This window comes from Bos indicus x Bos taurus, chromosome 16, assembly GCF_003369695.1.
Source record: "Bos indicus x Bos taurus breed Angus x Brahman F1 hybrid chromosome 16, Bos_hybrid_MaternalHap_v2.0, whole genome shotgun sequence".
NCBI classification, from domain to species: Eukaryota; Metazoa; Chordata; class Mammalia; order Artiodactyla; family Bovidae; genus Bos; species Bos indicus x Bos taurus.
In genome coordinates this window covers 40,134,656-40,158,578 of record NC_040091.1, presented here as the reverse complement: position 1 = coordinate 40,158,578, position 23,923 = coordinate 40,134,656, and the positions used below count along the sequence as shown (strand labels likewise).

The 23,923-nt window shown below is 38.8% G+C and overlaps 1 protein-coding gene and 1 long non-coding RNA gene across 4 annotated transcripts in view; one reads left to right on the top strand and one right to left on the bottom strand.

The window, feature by feature from the left end:
* Positions 1-20,139, top strand: part of TNFSF4 (TNF superfamily member 4) — a 33,400-nt gene extending 13,261 nt beyond the window's left edge. For 2 of the 3 annotated variants that reach the window (XM_027564846.1, XM_027564847.1), the window contains exons 2-3: positions 4,254-4,302; positions 6,043-8,745. In XM_027564846.1, the coding sequence (XP_027420647.1) occupies positions 4,254-4,302; positions 6,043-6,392 (399 nt within the window). In that variant the 3' untranslated portion in view covers positions 6,393-8,745. Of the gene's footprint in view, positions 1-4,253; positions 4,303-6,042; positions 8,746-19,105 lie in introns of those variants that run through there. The other variant, XR_003514916.1, reaches the window with a different exon arrangement.
* LOC113906550 lies at positions 9,122-23,479 on the bottom strand. Its single transcript, XR_003514917.1, has 3 exons — positions 23,303-23,479; positions 21,567-21,712; positions 9,122-9,826 (listed from the first exon to the last, which is right to left on the bottom strand). It is a non-coding gene; the product is annotated as an uncharacterized LOC113906550 (long non-coding RNA).
* Positions 23,480-23,923: the final 444 nt, after the last annotated feature.

Sequence of the window (23,923 nt, the reverse complement as noted above, 5' to 3'; positions counted from 1 at the left end):
TGTTCTTGGCTCTATTTATGACAGCCCGAAAGCCTAGGAGGGAAGCCTAAACTTTTGGATTCCCATGATGAGCTCATCATGAGACCATCACCCTGCCAATCTGCTGTGCATGATCACATCTTCCTTCCTCCAACTTGGCACTAAAGTGGACACAAGGAATGGACTATTAGTAAAATCTTCAAAGAAATTTCCCTCCACTTTAAATTTGCATGAGGAGAAGAAAAACTGTTGTTGTGTGAAACAATGAAAGTTGTTCTGGATTCCAGGGGGCTGGAGTTGAATCCCTTTCCTTCTGTGGGTCTCATTTTCTTCATCTGTAGAATAGTGTTCAGTTGGAAGATGACTTCTTTTATACTCATGCTTCTGAGGCCATCTCACTGAAACTTCAGGACTGTACTTTGATCCTGGTGTACTGACTTACAAGAATTTCTAGTCCCCTTTGAAGATAGTATGAGCTCTTCAGACTTTGCAGATTGAAGAAACTTTGTTCTGTAGCTTGTCCTTACATGAAAGTCCTTTGGGATCTTTGATATAGTCCATTTTTTTCTATTATCTGGTGAAGATATGAGGATTTTAATTTTCTTGATATATATATATATATATAAAACTATGCCTGTGGGTAAAATTAATATTATCTGATTTTTTTTTTTCTGGTAATTTTTCTTATAAAGCCAGAATCATTTTGTGGTGTTCTTCTGGTCTACAAAGAGCTGGTATTTTAGGGATTTGGTTGTACTTCCTTTCTTTTTTATTAGTTCTCTCATTCTGTAGTCATATATAAAGCTAAATTAGTGTTATATAGGCTAAATTAAGAACATGACATGGATCTTGTCTCCCATGAGCATCCAAGAATAATAGCTGACATTTATCAGCTCCTTACAGTGTTCCAGGTCAGGTGCTAAAAATTTACGTATGTGATCTCATTCACAACAACCTTCTGAGATACTGGGTTTACTCTTTCCATTTTATAGATGAAGGAGCTAAAAGTCAGCAAGGTAATGACATTTTCCCAAGAGCACACAGCTAGGTAGTCTTGCAGCGGAGAGGAGACATGTATCTGGTGGTGGTAGAATGAAAATCAGTAGAGTGATTTAAGTTTTTTTCTTACATCAGGGTTCACTCTTGGTATTATACATTTTATGGATTTTAACAAATGAACAATAACATGTACCCACCATTAGAGTATAGTGCAGAATAGTTTCACTGCTCTAAAAATCTTCTATCTTCACCTATTCATCTCTCCCTCCTGCCTCACCCCTGGCAACCACTGCTCTTGAACTGTCTCTGTAGTCTTGCCTTTTCCAAAACATTACACATTTGAAATCATACATTATGTAGTCTTTTCAGATTGTCTTCTTTTACTTAGTAATATACATTTAAACTGTGTCCATGTCTTTTCGTGGCTTGAAAGCTCATTTCTTTTTAACACTGAGTGTTACTCCATTGTTTGGATATATCACAGTCTGTTTATCCATTCAACCTACAGAGGGATATCTTGATTGCTTTTCCTTGACAAGTTTTAACAATAAGAAACAAAGCTATTATAAACATCCATGTGAATAGAGTAATTTTTAAGTACTTGCTATGGGAGACCAGAAGCCAGGGATTTGATTTAGGCCTTGAAGTTGATATTTTCATGGGTAGACATAGATGAAGGGACATTCTTGGTGGAGAGAACAAAGGAAGCAAGTATTTTTTTAATGCTTACCACGTGCCAGGCAAACTCCTGAGTATTTTCACATATGTTAACTTATTTGAGCTTTACAGTCATCTCCTTGAGCATTCCAATAATAATATTCCTTATTTTTACAGACGTGAAAGCTAAAGCTCAGAAGTGGTATATAACATCCAAATTCAACAGAACTAGAGAAGTTACAATTTGAACAAAATTTTATTTCCAGGCCTGCACCCTCTTGTTTTGTCCTACCAGGCTTTATTTAAAGGATTAGAGGAAATAGTTGATTCGAGCATAAAGCACAGAAAGGATATAGGTAGCAGTAATGCTTGACAAGGAGGTTGGCACCAGGCCATAGAAGGCCTTGAATTGGGCACTGTGGGGGTATTTCTGGGCAGTGGGGTAGTCAGCATGAAGTAATCAGGTTTGGAGGATGAAGGGCAAGGTTGTGGAAGGTCATGGAACAAGAGAAAGAATCATCTTATTTCACAAAATGGCCAAGGCCTGGTGGTGTTGACGCTAGGGAGATGAGAAAATGTGTATTTCTAATCCTGGGTAACCTTCAGGAGGAAAGGAAGCCTGGGGTCGAGTGAATCTACCTAAAAGAGGAAGTCCTATGTACTTTCCTTGCTGCCTGTCAGCATCTTGGTCTCAGAATGTCTTCTTGATCATTACCGCTCTGACTTCTCCATCACAGTATTTCAGAACATTGGGAAATGTCATTGTTTTGCAGGAACCTTATGGAAAGTTTACACAGTCAGTCAAATAATCAGATCATGAGGACTTTTAAGTCAGAGAGTTTGACGTAAATTTGGGATGAAGAGGCTTCCTGTTTCTCTCTTTCATTGAAATTGGTGTAGGGTTGCAACTTTTAAAATTTAAATCGTTAACAGTGGTAAAAGGGATGTCTCTGATCTTTGAGGAATTTCTAAAGATGGAAAAAACTGACACCCAGAGGTTATGCAACTTGCCTGAGTACTTGCCTGGCTGGTGTTAGGACCAGGTTGCTGCATGCTGAGCGCTGTGCTCTTTGTGCAGCTGCACAGGCTGTTTCTAACTTCAACAAGGTGGCCAAGAGACCAGCCTGCCCGGAGAGCAGTAGGGGCATTCATTTACCCAGGGAATTATGGTGTTTGGGTAATGTACCTTTTGAGAGGCCTTCTTCTAGAACATCGCTTTAAGCATGAAGGACACTAGTCCAGTCTCACAAACAGTCCACAGAGGGGAGAGAGCCAAAGACTGTCGTCCTGAGTCAGCACCTCTCTGTGTGCTCACCACTGACTAATATTGCTCTAGGGGCCCAGCCACTGGCAGGGCTCAGCCAGGCTCTCCCTTCTTCCTACACCGCCTGTTGGTTTCAGCTTGATGAGGCTTGTGACTTTACGTACAAGGGAAGTAGGGGATTCTTCATCCGCGTGGGCAGGCCCCAGTGGACTCCGTTTGACTGCTGCTATGAGTGTGCCAGAAAAGTGGGAAGCAGGGACTCCACACCCCAGAGCATGAGAACAAATTCCTCCCCAGACCTTTGATCCGGACATCTTGCCAAAAATAACTTGGTGGGAGGAGCTGCTGTTCTCTGCAGGCACAATAGGTGGTAGGTTTTTCTGTTTGTTTGTTAGTTTCTATTTCTCTTCTTAGTAGGTAATGTAAAATTTTAAAAATACAAGAAAGTAAGCCATGGAAAATACATGTGCCTCCCACTCCTGTCCTCAGGCTTCTAGTTCCTTTCTCCAGAGGCAGCGCTTTATTCTTCTAGATAAATTCTGTGCCCTCACAAAAACTTTTTTTTCTTTGAACACAAATGGAAATGTACTTTATTCTCCCCTTTGCTTTGGCTTTTTTCACTTAATATATTTTGGAGTTTGCCCCATATTGAAGTTTGTTCTTTTAACCACCAAATTTCCACAGATGTTTTATCTATTAACTTTTCTTTCTTTGTTGCTTTACTTCTTTCTTGCTTTCGAGTTCAAGTTAGGTTTTACACACGACTAAAGAGTAGAGAAAGATCCAACATTTAAAAAATTTACACACAGATCTACTCATCTCTGAAGGGTTTGAAGAGTTTTTATTGCCTGTGGGCCCTGAAGGTAGGACACTCTTAATCCTGTTTTACAGTGAAAAAGAGAGCAGCCAGGAGGCTCCCAGACTTCACTCCCAGTCCATTCTGGGAGTCTGTGACCATGAAGGATTGACTGGTCACAACCTTGTCCATGAAGAATCTCTATGACTGAATGGGTTTCTTAACAAGATAACTTTTAAGTGCTCTGTTATCTAAAATGGGAAATTGGGGCTCAGGGAGCCAAAATAATATACCAAGGAAGAGTTTGGCAAGTGAGGACAGATCTTACTTAGATGCTTGCATGAAAGAGCAGAAGACTCCTAACTTACCTTATGAGATGTTACAGAAAAGCAATGGGGGCAGGCGGAAGGCTGCGTCTAACTCACATAGAAAAAGGCAAGTCTCTTCTCAAGTCAGTCCCTTTACCTGCTGCATTTCTGCTTCATAGGATGGATGTGACTCGTCAATTCTACTTGTTCATTTTTTTTCCCTAAAAATATATCCTTTTTCTTTCTTTAGGTGCCATCTCAGTACCCTCCAATCCAGAGTATCAGAGTACAGTTTACCAGTAAGTATTGTCAAAAGTTTAGTTGGTTCATAGTTTTAAAAGAATCTTCTCTCCAGCTTCTTAATTTCCCCTAGAACATAAGATCTCTCCATTTTCTTAGGGAAACATTAAATCCTGAAATTGTTGGGGCCTGCATATTATTTTCATTAAGGTCAAAGAAGAAAAGGGGAGTAATTAGTTAACAGATAAGTGCTTGTCACTATACAGATTACATTATATTCCTCACTTAATCCTCCTAGGAACCCTTTGAGTAGAAATTACTCTCACTTTTTTAGGTAAGAAAACGAAGGCTTCTTACAAGTCTGTCTGGCTGTAAGATATGTCATTCCCCAGTAATTCTATTACAGGACAAAATTTTACCTTAATGAGAGTTGGGGGACTTAAAGGCAATGTGATAACTCTAACAAGAGAACATTATTTGGATCCAAGATTAATACTAGGACAACCACCAGTGGTTTATGTATGGATATTCATTTATTAAGTCCTCTTGAGCCAAAGGAAAGTATATCTTGCCTTCTATAAGTGATCCTCGTTTTCAATTCGAAGTATTTCTCAGGGACTTGATTCACAGCAAGAATTACTGAATTGTGCCCAGCAGTGGGAACTTACTCTTTCCTATCACCGAGGGACATGGTCCAGAGTGGAGATTTTGAAGTGTCGTTACTTGACCATTCCGGGTGATACTGAGGCTGCCATGGAAATGGAAGACATTTAGTTTTTGATTTATGCTTGAAATGGCCCCACACAAAGCTGTTAAAGTTATCATTCTGTGTTCTGCTGCTCTTCCTTTTCTTTTTCCTGTGGCAACCACTATTCCCAAGGCACCTTCCAGTAAAAACTGACAATAAAAAGGTAGAAGGGAGAAATAAGTCTATGTTCTTGAGCTCTTATATCAGAACCTGAACCCACAGACTAAGCTTTACTTAGTATTGAAGCATAACTAAGCTTAAGTGATTGTTGACGAAGGCCAGTAATACATGTTGTTGGGAAGTCTAGTTGCCAGGGCATGTGAAGAATTTTCATTTCATGGTGACATGGAGAGAAGAATAAAAGAAAAGTGAAAGTGTTATTCGCTCTGTTGTGTCCAACTCTTTGCAACCCAATGGACTGTAGCCCATCAGGCTCCTCTGTCCGTGGAATTCTCCAGGCAAGAATACTGGAATGGGTAGCCATTCCCTTCTCCAGAGGATCTTCCCAACCGAGGGATCAAACCCAGGTCTCCTGTGTTGCAGGCAGATTCTTTACCATCTGAGCCACCAGGGAAGCCTGGAGAGAGGATAAAGAGTTAAAGCGATTACTTTGTGTGGACGGGGTGTGCAGGACCCAGGCAAGAGGCACTTCCACCACCCTTTGCCCTAATCAATCCATTGAACAAAGAAGGCAGCACTGAAGTTGCCAATACCTCCTGATTTTGAAAAAATCAGGGAAACCTTGAGAGTCCATTTCCTGCCACAGGTGTGTTGTGACAACTGCCAGTTGCTGTAATCTTTCCACTCTTGAATCCCAGCCCCCTCTGAAACTCTCTTGGCTACTAGTGTTAGCTTTGCCTTTTCCATCCCACAGGGAAAGTGGATTCCAACCCTCATGTAGAAACATAGTCTTCTCTTACTTTTATTCTTTTCAAAATCTGTCCTTATCATTTTCTCTTCATATATTTCTAGACATATTGGATGATTGTTGCTTAATGCTGAGTTAAGGAGTCATTCTTTGTTTTTTTTTCTTTTACCCTACCCTCCTTAGAGTGTGAGAATGAGAACGGTTTCATCATCACATCCCCAGACGCGGATGGAACCATGAAGGTGCAGAACAACTCAATCATCATCACCTGTGATGGGTTCTATCTCATCTCTCTGAAGGGCTACTTCTCCCAGGAACTCAGCCTCAGGCTTCTGTACCGGAAGGGTCGGGAACCTCTCTTCTCCCTGAACATGGTCAAAATTGTTGACTCTGTCACAGTGGCCTATCTGCGTTTTAAGGACAAAGTCTACCTGAATATGACCACTCAGAATGCCTCCTGTGAAGACATCCAGGTGAATGGTGGGGAGTTGATTCTCATTCATCAAAATCCTGGTGGATTCTGTGTCTACTGAGGACCTGATGGCTGCACCCAAGCCAGGAACCAGCATGAAGGCCACACTGGGGGTGGACAGGACCCTGATTCTTCCTTGGGAGTGGAGGTGTTGTCCCAGCTCAGCCCTCATATTTGGCCACGTGAGATGTGACCAGAAGCAGATCACTCCTACCCCCACTCAGGGATATTTAAAACTTATTTTTACATACCAATTAACTTTATGTATTTATCCTGTATCTTCTAAATCACCTAACCCTCCTCATCCCTCAAGATTGCCTCAAGCCTGTTAGGCACCTCCGCCAGAGTGAGAAAAAAGGTGCCTCTTCCTCAAGATGTTGTTCCTTTGGTCAGGAAATTATCGTAATAAACTTTCATTATTGAAAAAGACACTTGACTACCATTTGTCATCTGACACTGTCAAAATGAAGAAGACCAGGGAGAGGGGTTTTGAATCTGCCAAAGCCAGTGGACTGACTGCTTGCAAGCAGAGGTGCCTCTCCAAGGTGAGATTTGTTGTAGTCTGCATAGTGCCCCAATCTCTGTCTCATGTGGAGGAATTCAAAAGGAAAATCACCTCATCAACAGCTGTCAGGACTTGATGAAGATAGCTGGCTAAGTAATACTCCGCTCTGGGCTTTTTTTTTCCCCCTTGTTTTCTCCATTTTGCTCTCCCAGCCTCCAAATGTTCTTGATAGAAATTTACCTTCAAAGAACCGTCTCGGGGGTGTGATGCTTGAAAAACCTAATCAGTGATTTAAGGAAAGCTGATGAGACTTTTCTAAGCTGGGAGAGTGAGATAATTTATTGTGAGGGTTATCTTTATCACACCGGAGTGCAGTGAAACCGCACCTCTCAGGATAAGTCAGTGGACATTTGAATAGTCTGGGGAGGAAATCACGTTTGCCACAGAGAGGCAGTGTAACGCATGCCTAATGCTGAGATACATACTCAGCCCCACATCTTGTGCTCAGGTACCACCTTGCTAGTTTCAAAAAATTGCTTTCGGTGAATTGTCCCCCCACCCTTGGGCTGTGCTGCATGGCTTACAGGATCTTAGTTCCCCAACCAGGGACTGAACCCAGGCCCACAGCAGTGAAAGTGCCAAGTCCTAACCATTGGACTGCCAGGGAGGTCCCCGACATGAATTGTTCTGAGCAAGATATTCTATGATACGTGTCTTGACTACTTAGAGGATTTAAATGTGTGTGTGTGCGTGTGCGTGTGTGTGTCTACTTGTTTGTTATTGACTGTTCTGCAAAGTCAAAGTTATTCAGAGTGGTTGCTAATAAGTACATGTTTATCACTGTAGATAATATTTAAGAAAATACATGTTTTTTAAGTTTAGAGTTTCTGACTGTATTTTTTCTGGACATATGCATTCCAGGCCAAAGCTTAATTGTTTTGTGAGTTGGCTGTCTTTTGTGCTATGGCCTCTCCTCACAGGTGCCCCCTCCTTTTAGGTACACATGGCCTGCTTCTCCCATGCTGGCCTCCTTCAGCAACACAGGGACACTTCTTCCAGCTTCCACCCATCAAAGTACATGTGTCCCATTTAAATCATTCAATCAAAGGGATAATAAACCTTTTTCTGAAAACAGTGGAGTTTTGTGTAAATGAAAAGTCAGGAGATTGGAATTCTAATTTTGACTCTGTTGCTAACTGGCCACAGGACCCTGGACCCTGGACAACTAATTTCCTATTTTGGGATCCTGCTTTTTTCTCTTGTCTCTAAAATGAATGATCATTTTAGAATCTTATGCTCATAAAGCTAAATGTGAATGTACATAGTAAATTCCTATGTACTGGTCGCTGTGAGTCAAGATGTATAATCTCTTTTAATGTGTGGAATAATTTTTTTTTTTCTCGACAACCTAGTATTTTCCCTCAGCGTTTTTGGTGATTTCTGTGAGCATGCATGCATGCTGTCGTGTCTGACTGTTTGCAACCCCATGGGCTGTAGCCCGCCAGGCTCTTCTATCCATGGAATATTCAAGGCAAGAATACTGAAATGGGTTGCCATTTCATTCTCCAGGGAATCTTCCCAACCCGGGATCAAACCGATGTCTCCTGTGTCTTCTGCATTGCAGGCGGATTCTTTGCCCGCTGAACCATCGGAGAGGCCCCGATTCCTTTGAGAACAGTTGCCAGTTGTTACTTAGTGACTTTCTGTTTAGGGAATGACTGAAAGGATTCCAGTCTTGATTCAAATCATAATTTGTTCTTAAGCATATTGGGCAGGTCCCCTATTTTAAATCATAGTTTTGTATTTAGTGCTCTCCTGGCTCTCAGAGAGTGTTAATATTAATATTAATAATATAGCTAATAATAATATTGATATTTACATGGAAACAAATAAAAGATCTTAGAATTCACTACTGGTTAGAGTGTTGAGAGTTTTTATTTATCTTTTTCTTCCTTTCCATGTTCTGATCAGCTAATTCCCGGAATAGGGGAGGACAGGGCAAACTTTCTGGTTTCCTATCTGCCTCCAGTTTCAGCCATTGGAATTATATCCAAGGGATGGTTGACCTGCCAGACTCCGCCTTTGCTTTTGAAAACGTATTCACCATAAGTTCTCAGGGCTCCTCTTCCTGGTTCAAGAGGTGGATTCAAATAGAATTCTATTTACTGTTACCCTTTCCCTCAGTACTGCTTGTCTTGTTTCTAAGTCTGGGATGATCTCCGTGAGTATTACATCCCCTCTCCTTCAAAGTCATTGCATCTGCAGTCTTAAGCAGAGGTCCCAGCTCTTAATGAGTTTGTGTGCACAGTCTGGTCACAGTGATCCCTGTGCCACCTGCGATGGTGTTAACTCCTCTTCTTCCTGAATGCTCCTCTTCCTTGACTTGCTTTGAATTAACCTCTTTCCAGGCCACTCTTTCCATCTCTGTTCTCTGCCTGTCTGATCTCCTTTTACCCCTCCTCTTTCTCTGCCTATCTCTTTTGTGATAATGCTCTATAGAGCTCCATCCTCAGCCCTCTTTCTCTACACAATGGGGGTCACAATCTGGCAGCTGACAAGCCACAATCTAGCTTATGTATGTGTTCAGTTTACTTATTAAGTTTGAATTTAGTCACCAACACTTAAACACTGGGAAATTTTTGACTTGTTTTGACAAAACAATGCAAAACAGAAGATCTGGTGATGCTGGGCCCAATTTTGACATGACAGAAATCATCTCAGTCTGGGTAGCAGCCTCCCTCTTTAGAGAAACTATGCACTCTCCATTTCTCTAGAGTCCCCCCCAGTTCATTCTGTGTGCAAATATGCTTACACCAACTCACTTCACTCACTTTCTGGCCATGGGGCATTCGAGTTGTGATCTCTGCTTCAACGACTTGCCTGTTTCATTGATTCTTATGCCTTCAACCACTGCTCCTACACCAATGACACCTCCATTCATTCTCCAGCTCAGATGTCTCCCACTCCAGGGTCACACTTACTTTAATCATCTGTATAATTGTAATAACATATAATGAGTACGTATATGCCAGACATATTAGCCATTTTATATGAATTGTTTTTTTAATTGGAGGATAATTGTTTTATAATATTGTGATGGTTTCTGCTGTACCTCAATGTATATCAATTATAACAATATATATATCCCTCCCTCTTGAGCCTTCCTGTCCCCCCAATCCCACCCCTCCAGGTCATCACAGAGCACCAGACTGGCCTCCCTGTGTGCTATACATCAACTTTCTGCTAGTTATATGAATTTAATTCTGTCTTTCTAACAGCTCTTTGTGGTAGGTATTATTCCTGTTTTACATATGAGAAACAAACCCTCAGAGGTGAAGTAATTTGTCCCAAGACATGAATCTAAGAAGTGGTGGAGCTCAGATTCAAGACCAAGGCTGGTTGACACCAAAGACCATGCTTTTAACCACTGTTTCCCTGCCTCTGGGCAACTCCATATGGAAGTAATGGGTACTTTACTCAGGATGCTCACAAAAGAATGTCCTCTCCTTTACAAAACCCACTCCTCTTCCTAATTCATGCTGTTGTTTAAAGGCATCATAACCAATACTGAAGCCAGAAGCCCCGGTGTCATCCTATTTTCCTCTTTTTCCCAGCCCCCAACCCACAAGCTTGTGGTCTTTGGCTTCTCCTTTTGCAGTGACCTCTCACAAGGCCTGCATGTCTCAGTGAGTTCTCATTGGATTAAGAGAATGATATCCTCTGTTTCAATAAATGAATGACATCAATGGACAAAATGAAGCAGAATGCCATGGTGGAAAGCTTGTGATATTTGGAGCCTAGTTTTAAATCCTCACTCTGCCATTCACTAGCTGGCTGACTTTGGCAAGTGTTTTTTTTTAAACTCTTTGAATCTTCACTTTCTTTATCAATAAAAAAGGGATGTTAACACATATCTCGAGCTATTTTGAGTATTAGAGTATCTAGTATATTGCCCAGAACATAGTTGGTCTCAATACTTAATAATTTACAAAAGTCACATCCACAAGACAGAAAGTGATTGCCAAATGAATAATTAAATTTATCTGGTTTAGAGATGGAGAGATCACTCAAGCAAATGGAAGAGCTTTGCAGAGTTTAGATTGGAGAAGAGGAAAGGAGAAGATAGAGGAGAACAGTGTATGTGAATGTCTCTGAGGTGGGAATTCTCATGGTACTTTCTGGGGACAGGGAGCTTTCACTGTGCTTATGACATTCATCCTCTCATTTTTTAATTTGAGCATATTCTATTTTCCAGGATAGAAACCTGTGTTTAGTCATGGTTGAAGGTAAGGATTAATGAGTAATTTGAGGATAAAATATTGGAGGCATTAAAGACATAGCTAAGAATTTTGGATCATGGCCTATAAAGGGAGACACTCAGTGTTTTTGAATAAAGAGAATTTATCATGATTTGGGGACAGAACCTAAGTTCTTGTCAATATCACTTTTCATTTTGACCCAATTTATATGAATACCTTATTCTCTGTCAATTGAACAAAAGCTTTGAATTACTTCTAGATGAAAATAAGAAAAACAAATGTCATAAAACCCAAGTTTTTAATACTTTTGGCAAAAGATTACAAATTATTGTTTAATAAAGACCATAATGGTTTTTAAAATATTAATTAAAATTTTATAAGTCATATATTAGGATATCAATGAGATATTATGAGCACTAAAAAAATAATCACTGAAGAATTCAAGCACCATGAACATTTTTTTGTTTATAACTTAAACTATTTAGTTTTCAGCAGTGCTTTGGAATTGCTTACCATCTGTCTACCTATCCATCTATCACTCATCAGTCATCTAACTATTGTACTTTCCCCCTGAAATAGCCTACCTCATAGAATGTGTGGGTAGCTTGGAACCTTTCTCAAGAACATCCTTAGTAATTAGTCATTGTGGCTGTTATGGCCACTCATTCAATGCATAATCCATGGGATCAAGACATGGAAGGATTTGTTAAAATTTAAGTGTAAATATTACTTAGGAGAGCTGATATGTGAGCCTGTTAATGCTTTATCACCACCACTTTACCCCCAACCAAAAGCTGGTCATATGATTCATTCCAGTCTTGAGGGTGTGGGATGTAAGGACCTTTAGCTCTGACTGATGCCTGGGGGACAACTAGGGTAGCACTGAATCCAGAAGCAGTCAGGGAATTGCCTTAGGAAGAGAATGTTGAACTTCCAGGTTATCCTATCATTCTGACATAGCCTTTCAGAAATCTGAAGCCACGGTGCCTAGGGGTGTGTTTAAACATGGACCTTGACCAGCATTTTGATTAATGGAACTTGTTGACTTTGTTCATCTTTCTGTGGTCTGTCTGTGAGAGGAACAGAGGAATGCTAGGACTGAAACAGACCTCAGCATTTGGGTTTTCTTGGAGTCATGCCAAGGCTGAAAAAAGACTTTTACATTCACATACATACTCTTTATTGACGATAGATATAAAAGACCTTTTATTTTTCTCCTGATTTATTCAGTCTTGACCTTTAGTTTTTGAGGTTTGAGGTTAAAAGTAGAACAGTAACAAAGTAATATGTTTCTAGAAATACAAGCAGGAAATAATTTCTAAAGGTCATTTCAACCCAGCTCTTTACGTTTATTTAGGGTGTACTATTTATTAGTAAGGACATTTATCATCTTAGTGATTTTTAAGATATGACAATCTATATCCACCCCCTATAATCAGTTTTAAGAGTTAATATTCTGCTATCCTTTGACTGTTCTTTAAGTAAGGCAACTTGAAACTTTGAATTTATAAAAATCTCATTCACTATTATAAATTAAGCAATAGGCAGTCAGTATAAATGTGCTCTACTACTACTATATACCACACATTGTACTTAGCATTTAGTGATACCTTTCTTCTCGAACCCAAACCAATAAAGTAAATGGCAACGGGGTCATACTTATCAATAATTACCTTAAACATAAATGTGTTGAATCCCCCAACCAAAAGACAAAGACTGGCTGAATGGATAGAAAAACAAGACCCCTACATATGTTGTCTACAAGAGACCCACCTCAAAACAGGGGACACATACAGACTGAAAGTGAAGGGCTGGAAAAAGATTTTCCATGCAAATAGAGACCAAAAGAAAGCAGGAGTAGCAACACTCATATCAGATAAAATAGACTTTAAAACAAAGGCTGTGAAAAGAGACAAAGAAGGTCACTACATAATGATCAAAGGATCAATCCAAGAAGAAGATATAACAGTTATATATGCACCCAACATAGGAGCACCTCAATATGTAAGACAAATGCTAACAAGTATGAAAGGGGAAATTAACAATAACACAATAATAGTGGGAGACTTTAATACCCCACTCACACCTATGGATAGATCAACTAAACAGAAAATTAACAAGGAAACACAAACTTTAAATGATACAATAGACCAGTTAGACATAATTGATATCTATAGGACATTTCACCCCAAAACAATGAATTTCACTTTTTTCTCAAGCACACACGGAACCTTCTCCAGGATAGATCACATCCTGGGCCATAAATCTAGCCTTGGTAAATTCAAAAAAATTGAAATCATTCCAAGCATCTTTTCTGACCACAATGCAGTAAGATTAGATCTCAATTACAGGAGAAAAACTATTAAAACTTCCAACATATGGAGGCTGAACAACATGCTGCTGAATAACCAGCAAATCACAGAAGAAATAAAAAAAGAAATCAAAATTTGCATAGAAACAAATGAAAATGAAAACACAACAACCCAAAACCTGTGGGACACTGTAAAAGCAGTCCTAAGGGGAAAGTTCATAGCAATACAGGCATACCTCAAGAAACAAGTCAAATAAATAACCTAACTCTACACCTAAAGCAACTAGAAAAGGAAGAAATGAAGAACCCCAGGGTTAGCAGAAGGAAAGAAATCTTAAAAATTAGGGCAGAAATAAATGCAAAAGAAACAAAAGAGACCATAGCAAAAATCAACAAAGCCAAAAGCTGGTTCTTTGAAAGAATAAATAAAATTGACAAACCATTAGCCAGACTCATCAAGAAACAAAGGGAGAAAAATCAAATCAATAAAATTAGAAATGAAAATGGAGAGATCACAACAGACAACACACAAATACAAAGGATCATAAGAGACTACTATCAGCAATTATATGCCAATAAAATGGACAACGTGGAAGAAATGGACAAATTCTTAGAAAAGTACAACTTTCCAAAACTGGAAAACAGAAACGAACCAAAAAGAAATAGAAAATCTTAATAGACCCATCACAAGCACAGAAATTGAAACTGTAATCAGAAATCTTCCAGCAAACAAAAGCCCAGGTCCAGACAGCTTCACAGCTGAATTCTACCAAAAATTTAGAGAAGAGCTAACAAACTCTTCCAGAAAATTTCAGGGGAAGGTAAACTTCCAAACTCATTCTACAAGGCCACCATCACCCTAATACCAAAACCTGACAAAGATGACACAAAAAGAACTACAGGCCAATATCACTGATGAACATAGATGCAAAAATCCTTAACAAAATTCTAGCAATCAGAATCCAACAACACATTAAAAAGATCATACACCATGACCAAGTGGGCTTTACCCAAGGGATGCAAGGATTCTTCAATATCTGCAAATCAATCAATGTAATACACCACATTAACAAATTGAAAAATAAAAACCATATGATTATCTCAATAGATGCAGAGGAAGCCTTTGACAAAATTCAACATCCATTTATGATAAAAACTCTCCAGAAAGCAGGAATAGAAGGAACATATCTCAACATAATAAAAGCTATATACGAAAAACCTACAGCAAACATTATCCTCAATGGTGAAAAATTGAAAGCATTTCCCCTAAAGTCAGGGACAAGACAAGGGTGCCCACTTTCACCATTACTATTCAACATAGTTTTGGAAGTTTTGGCCACAGCAATCAGAGCAGAAAAAGAAATAAAAGGAATCCAAATTGGAAAAGAAGAAGTAAAACCCTCACTGTTTGCAGATGACATGATCCTCTATACAGAAAACCCTAAAGACTCCACCAGAAAATTACTAGAACTAATCAATGAATATAGTAAAGTTTCAGGATATAAAATCAACACACAGAAATCCCTTGCATTCCTATACACTAATAATGAGAAAATAGAAAGGGAAATTAAGGAAACAATTCCATTCACCATTGCAACTAAAAGAATAAAATACTTAGGAATATATCTACCTAAAGAAACTAAAGACCTATATATAGAAAACTATAAAACACTGGTGAAAGAAATCAAAGAGGACACTAATAGATGGAGAAATATACCATGTTCATGGATTGGAAGAATCAATATAGTGAAAATGAGTATACTACCCAAAGCAATTTATAGATTCAATGCAATCCCTATCAAGCTACCAACGGTATTCTTCACAGGGCTAGAACAAATAATTTCACAATGTGTATGGAAATACAAAAAACCTTGAATAGCCAAAGCAATCTTGAGAAAGAAGAATGGAACTGGAGGAATCAACCTACCTGACTTCAGGCTCTACTACAAAGCCACAGTCATCAAGACAGTATGGTACTGGCACAAAGACAGAAATATAGATCAATGGAACAAAATAGAACGCCCAGAGATAAATCCACACTCCTATGGACACCTTATCTTTGACAAAGGAGGCAAAAATATACAATGGATTAAAGACAATATCTTTAACAAGTGGTGCTGGGAAAACTGGTCAGCCACTTGTAAAAGAATGAAACTAGAACACTTTCTAACACCATACACAAAAATAAACTCAAAATGGATTAAAGATCTAAACGTAAAACCAGAAACTATAAAACTCCTAGAGGAAAACATAGGCAAAACACTTTCCGACACACATCACAGCAGGATCCTCTATGACCCACCTCCCAGAATATTGGAAATAAAAGCAAAAATAAACAAATGGGACCTAATTAAACTTAAAAGCTTCTGCACAACAAAGGGAACTATAAGCAAGGTGAAAAGACAGCCTTCAGAATGGGAGAAAATAATAGCAAATGAAGCAACTGACAACTAATCTCAAAAATATACAAGCAACTCCTGCAGCTCAATTCCAGAAAAATAAATGACCCAATGAAAAAATGGGCCAAAGAACTAAATAGACATTTCTCCAAAGACATACAGATGGCTAACAAACACATGAAAAGATGCTCAACATCACTCGTTATCAGAGAAATGCAAATCAAAACCACTGTGAGGTACTATTTCACGCCAGTCAGAATGGCTGCTATCCAAAAGTCTACAAGCAATAAATGCTGGAGAGGGTGTGGAGAAAAGGGAACCCTCTTACACTGTTGGTGGGAATGCAAACTAGTACAGCCACTATGGAGAACAGTGTGGAGATTCCTTAAAAAACTGGAAATAGAACTGCCATATGACCCAGCAATCCCCCTGCTGGGCATACACATCAAGGAAACCAGAATTGAAAGAGACACGTGTACCCCAGTGTTCATTGCAGCACTGTTTATAATAGCCAGGACATGGAAGCAACCTAGATGTCCATCAGATGAATGGATAAGAAAGCTGTGGTACATATACACAATGGAGTATTCCTCAGCCATTAAAAAGAATACATTTGAATCAGTTCTAATGAGGTGGATGGAACTGGAGCCTATTATACAGAGTGAAGTAAGCCAGAAAGAAAAACACCAATACAGTATACTAACACATATATATGGAATTTAGAAAGATGGTAACAATAACCCTTTATATGAGACAGCAAAAGAGACACAGATGTATAGAACAGTCTGTTGGACTCTGTGGGAGAGGGAGAGGGTGGGATGATTTGGGAGAATGGCATTGAAACATGTATAATACCATATATGAAATGAGTTGCCAGTCCAGGTTTGATGCACGATACTGGAAGCTAGGGGCTGGTGCACTGGGATGACCCGGAGGGATGGTACGAGGAGGGAGGAGGGAGGAGGGCTCAGGATGGGGAACATGTGTATACCTGTGGTGGATTCATGTTTATATATGGCAAAACCAATACAATATTGTAAAGTTAAAAAAATAATAATACAAAAAAAAGAAATGAAAATAGGCCATTATTTTTGATCTTTTACTCTCAAACCCCAAATACTTGCTGCTGTTCTGTCTATTGTTTATGCCTCTCCTAGCACTCATGTTGGAGAAGACAATGGCACCCCATTCTAGTACTCTTGCCTGGAAAATCCCATGGACGGAGGAGTCTGGTGGGCTGCAGTCCATGGTGGCTGCAGTCCAATAAGAGTCAGACATGACTGAGCTACTTCACTTTCACTTTTCACTTTCATGCACTGGAGAAGGAAATGGCAACCCACTCCAGTGTTCTTGCCTAGAGAATCCCAGGGACGGGGAAGCCTGGTAGGCTGCCGTCTATGGGGTTGCACAGAGTTGGACGTGACTGAAGTGACTTAGCAGTAGCAGCAGCACTCATATATTATCCAGATGCACTGTAGAATATTATTCAGTCAATACAAAATTGATAAAGTATACATTATTTGTATATTTTTCATTTATACTATTTATCTCCATTTAGTCATGTTGATACTATTTTAAACTCTTAAAATCTATGCAAACACACTCTTTTAGGCAATAAGCAATTCTCATTCCATTTACAATTAAATCTTACTTTATTAGAGATCAAATACATAGCATTTTTGAAAGAGCAGACATCTGAAAGTTCAAAATAAGTTTGTCTATGAATTTTCATTTTTAGAATGTTGAATTATAAGATAAAGAGACTAGAGACTGAGTTAATACATTTCTTATATGCATGCATGCCTGCTCAGTTGCTTCAGTTGTGTCTTTGTGACCCTATGGACTGTAGCCTGCCAGGCTCCTCTGTCCATGGGAGCCTCCAGGCAAGAATACTGGAGTGGGTTGTCATGCCCTCCAGGGGATTTCCTGATCCAGGGATCGAACCTGCATCTCCTGCATTGCAGATGGATTTTTACTCCCAGTGAGGCACCGGGGAAGCCTGATTTCTTATATAGCATTCCTTAGTGTTCTTGCCTGGAGAATCCCAGGGATGGGGGAGCCTGGTGGGCTGCCGTCTGTGGGGTCGCACAGAGTTGGACATGACTGAAGCGACTTAGCAGTAGCAGCAGCAGCATATCATTATTATTATTATTCATCTACAGATAATTGTTGAATTCCTACTTTGCATTATGGTGTGCCTACTATGCTAGGTAGTCAAAATATAAAGAAAAATACAGAATCAGTTCTTTCCAGTAAGTATTGAATATAGTATGTAGCACTAAGTGGAGTGAGGAGAAGCTAGATATATGATATCAAGATGTCAGATAAAAACTGATGTTGATAACTATAAAGAAAGGAATCGATTTGAAAGATATCAGGAATGAAAACTAATAGGACCTGTTGATTGGTAGGATGTAAGTGGTAGATTTTGTGGTGAGGAATTCATTTGTTCATTCATTAAAACTAATATTTTGAGAGTCATGAAGAAATAAGAAACAAGTGAAAACAAAAGAAATAAAAATGTTAATGCTATGAGAAATAAAGTGTGAGGTTATTGACTTTAAATGGGGAAGAGACCTTGTTGAGGAGATGCCATTTAACTCAAGATCTGAAAATCTGAAGAAACTAGCTGTTTGAAGCAAAACATGTTGGTAGGGGCCAATGAGGTGGGGGTGGATTATGAAAAAGGAAGTTAAAAAATTGGTCACTTCTATGACCATGTGACCAACTTTGTAAATAAGAACTATAATAATTATGAGTATTTCTCTTATTTTGATATGACCATGTTTATGTATATATTACTGGAGGAGAACATGGCAACCCACTCCCGCATTCTGGCCTGGAGAATCCCCATGGACAGAAGAGCATGGTATGCTACAGTCCATGAGGTCGCAGAGTCGGATATGACTGAGTGATTAAGTACAGCACAGCACACGCATAAATTAACCACTCTTTTCCTTCCACTTTCCCATTCCTTCTACTGTGAACACTGTAGCTGTGTTCACAGTGTTAACTTTATATATTAGTGTGACTCAGCTGGAAGAGCAATGAACATCATCCAAAAATGAATAAGTGAACTTTGTATCTTATTTGTGGGAGAGAGTTAACATGCTTTTGGTTATACAAGGAATAGATCCATCATTGGGTGGAAGCATCATTTTGGTATTCTTTTTATTTGGAAGTTACTATGATTGAAAGATGCTGTGTTGACACTGGGTGAACTGTGGAGGGTTTGTACTAGTACAAGTTAGCTAACCTTGAAGTTTAATTCCTCGCTTTCTTTTTCCTGTGTGCTTGCAGGGAGAAGACTGCGTGAAATTTAGAAGGTGGAAATGAAGGAGCAGCTATTTTTATACTCAAAGGTATAAAAATGTTATCTTTCTGGGTCCAGTATTCAAGGGAAAGTGACAGCATGGAGAAAAGGCAAGGAAGCTCCAATATGTAAGATAATAGGAGTCCTTGAGGAAGAAACCAATTTTAAAAACAGAAAAATGTGTCCAAAACTATAGTTTAAAAAATCTCTTCTGAAATGATAAAATTTGAAACCGCATATTACATGCATGGGAATACTGACCCTGAAGGACCAATACCAAGACATAGTAAAATTACTGAATGTAAAAAAAGAAAATAATAGGCATCTAGGCAAAAATGTTTTCACCAGACTCTTTGAGACTAACACTTTATTCATTTTCTTTTTCTGCTGTAAAAGATTATCAGAAACTAGTGGGCTTAAAACAACGGAAATCTATTCTCTTAACAATTCTAGAGGCCAGAAGTCTGACATGAATCCTATAGAGCTAAGATCAAGATGGCAGAAGGGCTGACTCTTCTGGAGGCTCTCAGGGAGAATCCATTTCTTTGCTTTTTCCAACTACTAGAGGCTGTTCTCATTCGTTGGTCAGTAACCCTGGCTCACTTCACATTTTCTCCCCTTGCTTCAATCATCACATTGCCTTCTCTCTTTTTTTGTAGTCAAATCTGCCTCTGCCTTCCTCTCATAAGGATACCTGTGATTACATTTAGGTCCATCTGGAAAATCTAGGGTAACCTCCCCATGTCAAGACTCTCAATCACATCTGCCACATCCCTTTTGCCATATAAGTTGACATATACACAGGTTGCAGATATTAGGAAATGGAGATTTTTGAGTGGGGAGAGGCATTATACAGTCTACTAAAAACACACAGCCAGAAGAAAATGGAGAACATTTAAAATACTCAAGAAAATACAAGACAAAAATTTTATATCCAGCAAAAATAACATTCAAGTACAATGGGCATAGAAAAATTGCTTTCAACTTTAAAAACTCAGGAAATATTGTTCCCATGAACCCTTCTTGAAGAATCTATTAGAAAATAAACTATAATAACTAGATAGACTTTGACCTAGGGACTTGTGATCTGAGAAACCAAGTTTTTTTTTTTTTTCTTTTTAAATTAATTTTATTTTATTTTTAAACTTTACATAATTGTATTAGTTTTGCCAAATATCAAAATGAATCCACCACAGGTATACATGTGTTCCCCATCCTGAACCCTCCTCCCTTCTCCCTCCCCATACCATCCCTCTGGGTCGTCCCAGTGCACTAGCCCCAAGCATCCAGTATCGTGCATTGAACCTGGACTGGCATCTCGTTTCATACATGATATTTTACATGTTTCAATGCCATTCTCCCAAATCTTCCCACCCTCTCCCTCTCCCACAAAGTCCATAAGACTGTTCTATACGTCAGTGTCTCTTTTGCTGTCTCGTATACAGGGTTATCGTTACCATCTTTCTAAATTCCATATATATGCGTTAGTATACTGTATTGGTGTTTTTCCTTCTGGCTTACTTCACTCTGTATAATAGGCTCCAGTTTCATCCACCTCATTAGAACTGATTCAAATGTATTCTTTTTAATGGCTGAGTAATACTCCATTGTGTATATGTACCACAGCTTTCTTAGCCATTCATCTGCTGATGGACATCAGAGATAAGACTTGAAAGGAGGAGGTTATCGTATACAATGGCTATATCCTCTGACACCATAACTTTAAAATGGGAAGGGGAAGATATATTAAAAATAAATTTTAAACTGATCTTATTAACTGTATTGGTGGTAGTTATATTAGTATTTTGAAACTGTTGTGGAAATGTGGAATAAAATAAAGGTACAATCATCATTTAAGAATTAACTCAAAGAAAGCTCCTCTGTTAAGTCCTCCTTTAATTCTACTAGGAAGAAGAGCTCTTTTCCTTTCTTTAAATTCTCATTATACAATTATTTTTATGACACATTATTTAAAATTTTTTTGCTATAGTGATTTGAAGCAAGTTTTTTTCTCAAGCAACATAATGATGAGTTTCTATACCTGGCACAGTGCTGAGTATATAAGGTTGGCCAGTGCATAATTTTTTGTGAGTACATAAATGATTTACCTGGAAGAAACAGCAGATACAGAGATAATACATTGATATTGCTAATAAAATGGGTCCACATTTCTTGCTTTCCAAAATGTTGCAATGTCTGAACAATAGAGTATCTTTGTTAATAATGTCAGTTTATGAAATAATGAAATGTTTCTTATATAAGCCTGAATCCTGCCTCCAAGTGATTTGTTTTTACTTACATTGGTAGTATGGAAATAGGTCCCTAAGGACCCATACTTTTATTGTTTTCTGAAGGTAGTTAGTTCCTATGGATACAATTTGTTAGACAAGTCTCATAAACCATAATTAGCTACCCACCCCCACACAAAATCATACCATTATTACTCACCTGCCCACAGCATCTTTGTGCATAGAACAGGTTACTTTATACAGACTGTAAAGTAGCGATGGAATTCATTCTGAGTCTGTAGCCTGGTCACGTGCTTACACGCAGAAGACAGTTGTAACAGGAAGCTTCTGCTGGCTGCTCTTAGACTAGGAAAAAAAAAAGATTTTCCTCTGGTTTGGCTGACTTCCCTATTAATTTCGTGTCAATTGAAAATATAACTCATTTAGTATGCAACAGGAATATTTCTGGAAAAGGAATAAATGTCTAGCTAAGGAGACAAGGAACTGAATGATCCAAGCTAAGTCTAGACAAGCAGACAGTTGAGTCTAAATCCACATTCCATTGAATTAGTTTTTCCCATAAAGTTAAATAAGATATGAAACTTTCTCAAATTATTGTAAGTCACACTCTTCATAAGACTTTTGCCAGAAATTCTTGAGTGGCAAAGTGGCAGTCAGCACAATGTATGATATAACTTCCTAAATAAAAGCTTCCTTCTTAGAAAGGCTTAAGATGGCCCTTGGGGGCACTGAGAAAGGGAATGAGGGAATGCAATGAAGTAAAAGCAAATATAAAACTGGCATGGAGAAGACAAAAAAATCTAGGAAGGGACAGTGTAAATGTCCTTTAAGAGCATAGATTTATAATAGAGGCTTATTAAACTTGAGGTTTACAATAAAGGTTTATTATTATTTCAATTCAGTTTATTTGAACGGGTATTTGTTCAATTTCTTTCACTAGGTACCTGACATTTGTAGGTATTCTGAAAAATCCGAGAGAGATATATAAAAAGGAAGCAGAGTGATTTTATTGGTATAAACCCAAGATTTGGAATCAACAGAGGCTTAACTTCAAGTTGAGATTTTACCTTTACTTATGAGCTGTGTTCTTTGGCTATTATTTAGTTGTAGGTCCCCTACTCATTGCCTCCTCTGCTCTACCACTGTACAAATAGGGATAATGAAACCTATCTGACTGGATTGTTGTGCAGGTGAAATGAAGCCCTAAGCACACTTCAGTTCATGACATTTTCAAGATATTTAGTAATCTTTAGTCACTACCTGTAGTGTCTTATGTAACAGAAATCAGAGATATAAGAGCTTCTTAAATAAGCAGAGAGAGAGAATAATTTGTGGGTTTGCAAGAAAGATGAATAAGATAAATTGAATATTTTGCATCACTGGCAAATAGCAAAGACTTTATGATCTGTATGAAGCAGTGGGCCTGTAGCTTTTTGTTTTATTATTGAAAATTATATAGGCTTAAGCTTTCCTGAAGGCTTCACTTGTGGCTCAGATGGTAAAGAACCCTCCTGAAAGGTGGGAGATGTGGGTTCAGTGCCTGGGTTGGGAAGATCCCCTGGAGAAGGGAAAGGCTACCCACTCCAATATTCTGGCCTGGAGAATTTCATGGACCCTTTAGTCCACGGGGTCGCAGAGAGTCGGACATGACTGAGTGACTTTCATGTCAAGCTTTCCTGATAGCTCAGACAGTAAAGAATCTGCCTGCCATGCAGGAGACCTGTGTTTGATCCCTGGGTCGGGAAGATTCCCTGGAGAAGGAAATGGCTATCCACTCCAGTATTCTTGCCATGGACAGAGGAGCCTGGTGGGCTACAGTCCATGAGGTTGCATAGAGTCAGACACAACGGAGCAACTAACACACACAAATAGGCTTAAGAAAGTTTTAAAAAAAGACAGATTTATCATTTTACAGATGAGAAAACAAAGATTTACCTTGGCAGAGGCTACTAAATAATCGACAAAACTGTCTTCTTTTCTCTCTGGTACTCTCAGCCCCCTCACAGTTGGAGGTGGCCATGTGACTGAGTTCTGACCAATGAAATGTGAGTCATAGCCCTTCCTACTTGGCATCATCCATGTTCTTCTCATATATACGGACTGGATATTGATCTCCAGGGCAACTTTGAACCCTGTTCAGCCTAGGTCTGTAAACTACATGCAATAGAATATCTTTCCCCTTTCTCATCACCAATCAGAAACACCTTTTTGGTCTACACACACAAGAAATTTCCACTGCTTTAAGTTATTGAGCGTCTGGGTTTTTTTTTTTTTTTTTTTTCACAGTAACTAGGATTGCTCAGCTAAAACAGTTGGAGAGAATAAGAAATTGACTGCATAAAGAACAACTCACAGAGCCATGTTAAAAACCTCAAAATATCAAGGAATCAGCTCAAATCTACCTTATCATTTTTACACCTATTATATTTTTAGACGTAGCTTGAAACTTATAAAACTGTGCTTGGTCTGGTTTCTAATTGTGCTGAGGTTAATGCATGTTGGTGGGGAGTAATCATGTTTATATTTGTCTTAAAAATACAAGTGGTCAAATGCAAG